General features: G+C 34.1%; 2 protein-coding genes across 3 annotated transcripts; both read right to left on the bottom strand.

The window, feature by feature from the left end:
• LOC104786864 (uncharacterized CRM domain-containing protein At3g25440, chloroplastic-like) lies at positions 272-2,458 on the bottom strand. Of its 2 annotated transcripts, none has more exons than XM_010512317.2 (5): positions 2,233-2,458; positions 1,894-2,020; positions 1,484-1,808; positions 994-1,395; positions 272-786 (listed from the first exon to the last, which is right to left on the bottom strand). In XM_010512317.2, exons 2-5 carry the CDS (start codon positions 1,971-1,973, stop codon positions 472-474), a joined length of 1,122 nt encoding a protein of 373 aa, XP_010510619.1. In that variant the 5' UTR covers positions 1,974-2,020; positions 2,233-2,458; the 3' UTR covers positions 272-471. The 2 variants fall into 2 exon arrangements, with proteins under 2 accessions (XP_010510619.1, XP_010510618.1); XM_010512316.2 differs by having other exon boundaries at positions 1,894-2,017.
• Positions 3,832-6,267, bottom strand: LOC104786863 (vicilin-like seed storage protein At2g28490). The gene is made up of 5 exons (XM_010512315.2): positions 5,786-6,267; positions 5,520-5,701; positions 5,358-5,432; positions 4,621-5,037; positions 3,832-4,385 (listed from the first exon to the last, which is right to left on the bottom strand). The coding sequence occupies exons 1-5, from the start codon at positions 6,213-6,215 to the stop codon at positions 3,990-3,992; spliced, it is 1,500 nt and encodes a 499-aa protein (XP_010510617.1). The 5' UTR covers positions 6,216-6,267; the 3' UTR covers positions 3,832-3,989.

The following is a 10,690-nucleotide window of genomic DNA, read 5'->3' as shown; positions in this document are numbered from 1 at the left end:
TGGCGTAACGACCTCAATGCTCTCAATCTCATCATTTATAAGTCGCTCACCTATTATAATTATTTATGTTTTTATTTATTTATTGTATTTCTTTTATTTATACCATGTCAATCGTATGCAAATCATTTACCTAATTCAGGATCCGTGAAGTGATCATATAAGTTATGTGAGGTTTGAATTCATATAATTTGATACCATTTGCATGTATTTTTGGGCTTTTGGATCAATTTACTTATTTACACAACATACAACATATAGTTTTTGAACTTATATACACATTCATACATTTATAGAGCTATCACATCACATGTCATGTTACGCTGGCAAAAGATACAGATGAAATAAACTGGAAATATTTAAAGACCTTTGTGCCATAAGAAGTTTATTCTACGATCTTAGCCAAAACTTGTAACGTGCATTATTATTATCACTAGATCTATAACCAAAAGTCTCTATTTATCTAATTAGAGTCTAGTTTTCAGTTTCAGACAAGTCTTCCTTTGCAGAATCAGAAGAATAAGAACCATTATCTAATCTACAGAGCTCTTCATCTTCGTCTTCGTCTTCGGAATTAGCATCAGTGTCGGAACAGCTAAGATAAAGCTCATTCTGATGATGATTACGTGATTCCGATGGAGAATCATCCAGTATCGAAAGAGGGTTTCTGTTATTCGGGTCATCATAAAGAGCAACATGCCTGTAGTATAGTTCAAGTTCCTTCTCTGCAATTGCTATGAAGTGTCTCACCGATTCAAGAGATTGTTCGTACTTTGATTTTTCATATGCCTGCAAATGGAAACATAACCATGTTAGGAACTAGCAACCAAAACATAAACCGAATCAAATGAGTAAACAAAAGATACCCCCTAATAGATTTTTCCTCTGGTATCTATAAGACACGCCTAAATGCACAAAGCGTAACCAGGGACGGTTTTGCTTCCTATTCATCTACAGTAAGATGTTCCAAAACAAAAAGACAATTTGAGGACTAACCCTTTTCTTAGATAATGTATCGATTGGAGACATAAGTTGTGGCTGCACATAACCCTTCCCTCTATAAAATATGATTGTATCATCGCCGATTATGTTAACAGGCACACCACCACTCAGTTTGGCAAGCTCCTCTGCAAATTGCTGCACTTGGCCAGGCTTACTATTATTGCAGATAACCTTAACGGTTTCATGTTTTTTCCAATGCAAATGCATGTTTAGAATAACACCACCAAATACTCCTCTTCTCCCAATCGGTACATAATTAGATCTCTTCTGACCCATTTTCTTCAAATAGAAACGTTCTTCCCCAGTGATCTCATGAGGTCGAACCTCAGGTCCCTGCACTTTCGCAACTTCATACCGTTTCAGTTTCTCAATCAGCAATGCTTCTTTGATCTTGGCCTAAATACAAGGAGCATCATCAACAAATCACACATCAAATGAACCCTTAAACTCATCAAATTCATACTAGTGCTAGACTCTCACATACCTTTTCAAGCTTGTACTTAATTTTTTCATCCGCACTAGCAAACTTCTTCTTCTTCCCTTTAACAGTAAGTCGCCGTGGGTCTTTCCTGTTAGCTGCGTTCCTTTCCTCTCTTTCTTTCTTCCTTTTCAACTTCAGACGTTTTTTCGTCAACCACTTATACTTCTTGGGAGGATCAAGTTCCCGAGTTTCAAACTTTGGTTTCCCTTCTGATATCACTAGATTCACCGTACCATGACTGAAATTTCTAAATGTAGGCCTTGAGATCGTTGTTGGTAAAGATAATGTCAATGTCGAATAAGAAAACTCTTGGCTTTGCTGAAGCAACCTAGTGGGCAAAAAAATCACAAGAGTACAATCACATTTTGGACATAACATACTAAACTGTGTTGTATAGTCTCAGATGTACAAACCTGGAAGAAATGAGAAGTGGATATGAAGATTTAAGTAGGGATGAAGCTTTTCGAAACCCACGAGCAAAAGCAATTGCCATAATTTGGCTTAATTCGAGCTCAAGAATCGAGATTTTTGTATAGTCTGCTACAAAATGCAACATTTTGGAATAACGTTTACTCAGAAGTAACCATATTGAGGATAAACATATTAGTCAAATCTTCTAAGCAGCATTTCGTCGACCAATTGGTGAGCATACTACGAAATTACAACTTTACTATAAAAAACACTCTGAAAATTGAATTCTCGAACACAATTCAGAACTAATCTCATGGATAATTGAATATCAAAACCTTTACCTGAGAAAGCTCATGGAGCTGGGCTGAGGACGCCTTTACTGTGAAGGAATAAAGATTCGACGTTGGCTTTATCAAATCATAATGATAGAAGAGTGAAAGGAGATAAGTACACTGATTTCGTCCCGGCGCCGTGGTTTAAGGAACCAGTAACATGCTTCGCCGGAGGTGGTGGTGATGGCTCGGCGAGAGAGAACCAAAAAAGAGAGGAGGGGGTTTTTATCTTTGGGCCTGGGAAACCAAAAAGCCCATTCGGTGTTTGCTTTTTTAAAAAGAAACTATGGGCTTTAAAGTTAAGGGTATGAAAGTGGCATTTTATGCTCAATCCCAAAGATAAAAAGAGGTCAAAGTTTGACCTGATTCGGGTATCGATCGAATTCGGGTTTGAATGTTTAAGTTTTCGGATTTTCGGATGTAGAGCTATAAAATCCGATTGGGTATTTTATGATATCGGGTCAGGTTCTGGTAATTTGGCTTCGGGTTCGTGTAATTTCGGGTATACCCAAATTCATTAAAATATATATATATATATATATATATTTTTTTTTTTTCTTTATGTCGTTGAAAAAAAAAAATACTTTCTACCTCCCTCTTCTTGTCTCCTTTTTCTTCATCTTTCTTTTCTTCATCCAAAAATCTTAATTTTGTTTATCCATGGCCACCACTTCAAAAATCAAATCTTTCAAATTCTCTACCAAATCTAACAATATCTATAACAAATTATATGATATGATTCATATTTATCTTCCAACCTCACAAAGCATCACTTTTTTTTAGTAAAATTGATCTGGGTATTGAAAAAATAAAGCAATTATCGATTCTATTGATTGAGAAAGAAAAACATAAGCCAATTTTAGAATACACACATATATATACATATAAAAATATAAATACTTAATATTTTTATACTATGATTGAATAATCAAGGTGGCAAAATGGTTTATGATGCATCAATTAATGTCTAAGATATTGGGTTCAAATCCACTTAGATGCATTTTTGTATTTATTTCAGGTTGATTCGGATCTACTTCGGATATCGGGTAATATCCGAACCCGATCGGGTATCCAAATTTCAAAGAAACTAAATCCGATCGGGTATTTAATACCACCCAAATTCGAACCGAACTGCCTATTTCGGATCAGGTTCGGGTTCAGGTTTCGGATTCGGTTAAAATACCCAGGCCTAAGTTGATCATAAGCTCATCCTAGGATTGATCATGAGCTTATATGATCCAGTTGAGGAAAAATAAGATATGCTCCCAATTTTATGTTATAGTTAGTCAACCTTTATTATCTTGATCTTTCCAACAATAAGTTTGAAGGCAAAAAGTACCATGTTGCTTGTGGAGATTGAATGTGCTAAAGCTTTCTCAAAGAGTTTTGAAACTCCTACAAATCGATCAAATCGAGTTCCTTCCAACACTACGACACATGTCCTCAATATAATAATGATACAAAGAATCTTAAAATTAACATATTCATGTGGTTGTGGAAAAGACTTTTTCTTTTTTTAAACCATTCCTTTATGTTATCTATAGATTAAAAATCTGTAACTTTCGACCGAACAAGAGAATATTAAATTAGCGATTGTGAAGAATGGACTAAAACATAATCTGCTTAATGATTACCTTTTATTTCAATGTAACAAAAACATACATCCGTACATACTCATGGCTAGCTACATACATAAACATTCAAAAAGAAAAACCTTTCCGCACATTCCTCAAACAAGGAGTGCGACCGAAACCGTAACGCACCGATTAACCGACATGTGGAGGAGCTGCCGATGCAGTAGGCAGAATAACAGCTTCTCTTTGTGGCTCGATGAACCCCCTCATTGTCCCTTCGTCGACTCCAAAAGCCATGGACAACGATGTCACATTTAGAGTTGTGAGTAGCGACTTTGATCCAACTAAGAACTGAGGCCGATTCTTGTGAGCCGACGTGGTGAATCCTACAAACTCGAATGGTGCGGTCCGAGAAGCGATCTGGCAAAAGGCGAAGTAGCGAGGGATCCAAAAGACATCCCCTACGGAGACTCTTGTGTTCATAGCAGAAGTTCCGTTTGGAAATACAACTTGGATCTCTCCGGATCCAGCTAAAACGATGCCATATTCCGTGGCTGTTGGGTTCATATGGGGAGCCATCATCGAACCCTGACAAAAACATTTGAAACTTGATCGGTTAAATACGGTTTTAGTATTTTTATTTTTATTTTTCTGAATTAAACCAACTTTTTGATCGGTAGATAACAACTGATCTATATACGACTTAAAAGTTACCAAAATAATTCTTAGAGCTTAGTTAATTAATGACAGTTCACATCTAGTGGTTGTCATAGACATAAAGTTCGCTAGATGTTGGTAATAAAATAAGAGATATGAATCATACCGCGGTGAGATTAACTAGAAAAACGCCGATGCCCGAGTGTTTAAGAGGCTCGTAATCCTCATAATCAAGAGCAGTACTCCATCCATAGTCGTTTTTGAAACTAGGTTTCTGATCATAAATGTTGTACGAGTCATGGCACTCAGAAGATCCTGACCCTTTATTCTTTTCTTCTATTAGATCCATAAACGATCTTATAATAGTCCTCCAAGACCACCCTGAACTGTATTGTTGGTCTTGAGGGGATCCTTGTTTCATCTCCAACAGTTTCTTGAGATGACTTCGTTTCTCTTCCTCTCTTAACCCCAAAAATTGGGTCCATGTCGTCGTTGGTTGTGGGCCTTCTGGTCCTTCCATGACGTGTACAATCGGGCCACGGAATTGACTCCTCATCATTCTTTGCAGCTCTGGTCGAGAAACCTAAAAGTGAAAAACTGATATGAGATTGAGATTGAACAGAAAGAGCCCTAACTAAATACTAATATGGAAGTTTTAAACACCAATTTCTAACATTCCTCTAATTAAGATGCATTTGTACATATAATATTCCTATAAAAATAGTACTATAGATTTGTGCATTTTCACCTTTGGACACATGCAAAGACCAAACTCCAATTTATCAACCAATTTGTTTTAAGGTTGTACTTTCAAAAAATAGTATAATTTGTTTTTTTTTTTTTATATATAAAATGCAGACAAACAATATAAAAATTAATAATCATTTAGGTTTGAGTACTAACGTTAAGTGCTGAGGTTAAAGTGTCGGGATCGAAGCCAGCGAGAACAGAAGACGGTCCTCCACCTATATAGAAAGGCTACACACACAAGGAACTAGTTAGCCAAATGCAAAATTCTATAAGTCAATGTGATAATAATGAGTCCTAAATGTTAAACATGAGTACTTGGAAGGTTTCGAAACCGAGGCTTTGGGTAGGATCAATGCTGCAAATGACATGAAGGCGTTGGCCTCGGCCTGTGTTATGTAAATAAAAGACAGAACCAGCTGGGATCCAGTAGATGTCTCCTGCTTTCAATCTCCTCTCTCCGAATTCGTCTTTGCATATTACTCCAAGCGTAGCTTCACCTGTAAGTAATTAAACACATGTTCTTGAGAGAGTGAGACACACATGTTGAGAGAGAGATAGAGAGAAAGGGAGAGAGGAAATACCTTGACGAATGAAGATGAGGAGGCTTGAGTCGAGATACTGAGGGACAAAGAGGGTTTTAGGTTCCATTGTTAGAAAGCCAATGTGCATTGGCTTCTCAATGATTCTTCCTCTTGGAGATATCACAACTCTCATCTCTCCACCTTCTGATTTGATCACTTGCCTTGACTCTCTCATCATGAACCACCCTCTTCTTCCTCCTCCTCCTCCTCCTCCTCCCCGTCCTCCTTCTCCTCCCCACTCTCCTCCTCCTCCTCCTCCTTCTCCTTCTCCTCCCCAATCTCCACCTCCTCCTCCTTCTCCTCCCCAATCTCCTCCTCCTTCTCCTCCCCACCCTTCTTCTCCTTCATACCCATTTGATCTCATCACCATTACTCCATGGATAAGCACCAACAGAAGCAAAAACGCAAAAGTTCTCTTGTTTTTCTCCATCTTTCTCCAACCTTTCCGATGATTCACAATGTTTTTACAATCTTTGTAAGAAGGGTGCATGCATATATGTGTTAAGTAGGATGAAGAAGGAAGACACGTGTGCAACATGCAAAAATTTGGAGCCTTCGTGTCTACCTACACTCAGTGTCTTTTATTAGAGTTTGATGCATAAACGTTTTCTTTCCACCACCTCTCGTTTCATTGTTTCTTATGGCTTTAGAAATATTATAAATTATTTGGAGTTGGTGATCAAATCATCTTTTTCCTAAGAGTCATGCAATATTTAAAAATTTTAAGAAAAAAGTAAAAAAATACTTTATCTATTATATATTTGAACGTTTAATATTTGGTTTTTGTTAGAGATTAATATTCAAATTAATAAAAACGTGTAATTTAATATCTAAAAATTTTAAGTGGTATTATTTTCATACTTACAATCTCTTAACAAAATAAATATTCAAATTTTACTCTTATTCGTTTTTATTAAATATTTATTTATAGATAGCAGAAAATTAATTTTAATTTTATTCCAATAAAAAATGATTGTTTTTAATATTTTTATTTTATCTGTGTTTTATTTCTTTAATTTAAAAATTACATTTTAATATTTTATTTTTCTCCAAAATTAAAAATGAATCAATTTCAATTTCAAATTTAATAATAATCATCAAATTTTTGAATTAGATGAGGTACTTTTAAAACCTAAATCAAAAAATTTGAAATTGAGAGATACTTGAATCCTTGCGATCTATACCCGAGCTAACTCACCCACTATGATAGATTTCTTACTCTGATTCAGTTGACCAGAAGATACTCCTTCTCCTCCATCTCTGTCTGAATTTCATTTTTTCATATCTAACACATTTTTCTACTTGCAGTTATAGACGTTTACATATATGAAGCAACATTTATAGCGATGTCTGCACCGTAGCCATACCGTTACTCCAATCAGATTTGGACGATTGCGCGTGGTTATAATGCGGCTGAGCTGGCGGCAAAATTGAAGTCTTGTTGCTCAGATTCAACATAGGCTGTAATGCGGCTGGACCGACAGCGAAATTGAAGTCTCGTTGCTCAGATTCAACAGAGGTTGAAGCTGAAACACATCGAATTGAAACGAATTTGGTTGTCGTGGAAAGATTGGTGGTGTTAGGTTTGGTAAGGTAGATAAACGATTGAGAAATTTATTTGGATTTCAAGAAAGGGATATAAGCTTGGTTTACAATGAAGAATGAGTTTGGCGACGCTTCATCATAGTTGATTTTGAGAAATTTTTTAATTTTGGAAAAAATAAAATATTAAATGTAATTTTTAAATTAAAGAAATAAAATACAGATAAAATAAAAATATTAATAACAATCATTTTTATTGGAATAAAATTAAAATTAATTTTTTGCTATCTATAAATAAATATTTAACGAAACTGAATAAGGATAAAATTGAAATATTTATTTTGTTAAGAATTCGTAAGTATGAAAACGACAACATTTAAATTTGTTGAGTATTAAATTACACGTTTTTATTAATTTAAGTATTAATTTTCCAAAAAAAAATGCTAGGTATTAAAAATAAGTAATAGATAAAATATTTTTTGACTTTTTCCTCAAAATTGTAATAGAATTTAGAACTTTTTCCTAATATCGAAAACGCTGAATCTGTTAACCAACAAGATGATGGTTTAAAATTTTTGTTTTCACATGGTTTTAAATCATAACACGTAATGGGACAGCATCGTATAAGTGAAGCAGTCGAAATGGCTCCGAGGTCAAAAAAAAAAAAGTAAGAGTAAAAATTATTTTACCACATTAAATATCTTCCAATGAAATTCTTGGACAGAGCTTGCAAATAATTGGAGAAGACGAGAGACACCTAGATACTTAGGTGTCAACGTGTGGACGCATTTCTCATGCATTAAACCATGCAAAATATTCTCCTCATCGTATCTAAGTGTTGGTCTATAAATAGCTTAGCTTCAATTATCTTGAGCTTCTCTTTACACTCCACCAAAATCATCTCAGCGAGCCACAAACACTTCTTTATTTTTCAATTTCGCCAGTTCACCCTTCTAAAACGTTTTTCAAGCTTCTACTTTTTTTTTCTTTTCTATTTGACCAAAAGGTTATTTCGGTCCAAAAATCCTCCAGTCCTTTCATGTATAGCTCTACAAATGTTAAAAATGTGTCTAGATATATTTCTAGGCCAAGAGAAATCAGAAAGCTCACGGCTAAACTTCAAGTCTGTGCTGGTCAACCTCAAGCTAGATAGATACATATCTTGGTATCATAGGAAAATTGCAGATACATATATGCAAGACTAAACTTATATAATAATACGTATGGCCTATAGATTTGTAACATATAGCTAGCCCGAAAAAAGCAAAAAAAAATAAAAAAATGGGAGCGAGTAAAAAGTGTTATTTTTGATGATATGATGATAATATTTTTGATGATGGTATGATAATGTGATTGTATTGTTAAATGGACGAAATAGTAATATTTTATTTTTGTTGGTTTCAACTTTTAAAAAAGAAAAGAAATGATGGGTTAAATGGTTAATCATTAACCTATTATCACCTAACTAAATTGAGACATTGACCCATTAGTATGAGACTAATTGTGTAACTAACTGGGTTGGATTGGACTTAATTTATGAACTGTCTCCTTTGTAACTTGTACTTTATAACACTCACTATGTTGAGTGATAATTATTAAACAAAAGCCCTTTTATTACTAATGGTACGTGGCCTTTATAAGAGTTCGATTGGCATTACATAAGCACGTAAGTCGTAACGTTGTATCCTCGAAACGTTTCCTTTTGACGGAAGAACTAACGGTTGAGTTATGCGATGACTTAGTTTACTGTAGTATGTTAAACAATCATCATAACTAATGAAAGTACTGTATTAGTGTAATACTAACATACTAGGTTTGAAATGTTTGGTTATTGTATTTCAGACAATAGTTTCCACAATTTATTTAGTTTTTGACTAACATATAGTCAAAATAATGAAATTGAAAGGTAAAAAAAAAGAGATAGGCAACAAAAAAAGTTAAACCAATGTTTTCAAAACCGGACCGGACCGGCGGTCGAACCACGTTAACCCGCGAACCGGTAACATGTCCGGGTTGGGTTAATATCAAAACCCAAAAGAAATTGAACTGGTAAAAACCATATCAACCCGCCAAAAACCCAAAAACCGGTGAACCATTAAACCGGATAAAACCGGGTTCTATTTTTTTTTGTAAAAATGAGTGCAATTAATTTAATTACTTACCTTTTCTAGTTTCTTCTTAGCAAATTAGTAATAGTAGGGTTTCTTAGATAATGAAGATTGAATGTTATACACTCTTAATTATTCTCTTATTGCTTTTAGATTTGAATTTCTAAACTATTTTACTAGTACTGGTTATACTTTGAGTTTGTTGCATTTTGAAATTATTACTTTTAAAGGTTTTTTTAAAACATTATGATTATTGAAGTATTTTATTTGGTATATCCAATTATATCATAGTTATAATCATTGAAAGAAAATAGAAGACATATCCATACCTATTATTTATAAAAATATCATCAAAATCAATTGAACCCGGTTGACCCCAGTCGAACCATATTGACTCATGACCCATAAGCTTTTCCGGTTCAGTTACCGGTCCGGTTTTAAAAACATTGAGTTAAACTAATCGTCAAACTAACTTTTTGTACGATGCGGATTTCAATCTAAAGTCATATTCAACTTACATTACAACTTACAACTTACAGACAGAAGAAGCACTCAGATGAAAGACAAATATTATATAATAAAAGAACGAGATAATGTTCTATGTTTGTTCTAAAAGAAATCAAACCGCGTTATTTCTCAAATTTATAATTACAACATGTCTCGGTCTCCGAGAAAAATTATAATCTTGCGCCAAAAATTATTTATATAAAAGTTTTTTTTTTTTTTTTTTTTGAACACAATTTATATAAAAGTATAAATAGATATATTTAATAGTTTGTAGATAGGAGATTTGAATTTTAATTTGAATGTTGTCAAGTTAGAATTTGAAGTTTCTGTAATCTCTAGGAGAAGAAAGTCACACGGATAAAAAGCGAGCTAAAATTAACCTGTTTTGGTCACCTGTCCAAAAACATTGTGTCGAGAGGTTTCAAGAAAATATATTGTTTTGGTATATGTTAAAGTTGCTGACAAAAATTAGGATCCGAGGATACATGAAAATTTTAATTATTCTCTAGAAGCAAACCAAGCTTGAAGGCTTATTTTCTATATCGACATTATTGTGACAAAAAAGTGACGTTATCGTGATTTTCTTAAATATCATTTTCTTACCATTTAAAATGCATTTAGAAAAGATTATTTGTTTGAAACTCGTTGATCATAATGATAGTGGCAAAATCAAAATCTGATCAAAGCAGAATGGTACAAAGGTCTACATTTGCGTTATAAGGAAATACGTAGTTTTTTGTATAGTGAA

Source organism: Camelina sativa, chromosome 5 (genome assembly GCF_000633955.1).
Source record: "Camelina sativa cultivar DH55 chromosome 5, Cs, whole genome shotgun sequence".
Classification (NCBI taxonomy): Eukaryota; Viridiplantae; Streptophyta; class Magnoliopsida; order Brassicales; family Brassicaceae; genus Camelina; species Camelina sativa.
This window is presented reverse-complemented; position numbering and strand designations above follow the sequence as displayed.

Bases quoted from the DNA above. Each gene is read 5' to 3' on its own strand.
- LOC104786864 (XM_010512317.2), bottom strand. From the start codon at position 1,973: ATGGCAATTGCTTTTGCTCGTGGGTTTCGAAAAGCTTCATCCCTACTT. The intron at 1,809-1,893 runs GTTTGTACATCT...TTTGCCCACTAG, and splicing joins CCACTTCTCATTTCTTCCAG to GTTGCTTCAGCAAAGCCAAG. The intron at 1,396-1,483 runs GTATGTGAGAGT...CCTTGTATTTAG, and splicing joins TTAAGTACAAGCTTGAAAAG to GCCAAGATCAAAGAAGCATT.
- LOC104786863 (XM_010512315.2), bottom strand. From the start codon at position 6,215: ATGGAGAAAAACAAGAGAACTTTTGCGTTTTTGCTTCTGTTGGTGCTT. The intron at 5,433-5,519 runs GTACTCATGTTT...TTGTGTGTGTAG, and splicing joins TCGGTTTCGAAACCTTCCAA to CCTTTCTATATAGGTGGAGG. The intron at 4,386-4,620 runs GTATGATTCATA...TGTTTTTGTCAG, and splicing joins TTCTAGTTAATCTCACCGCG to GGTTCGATGATGGCTCCCCA.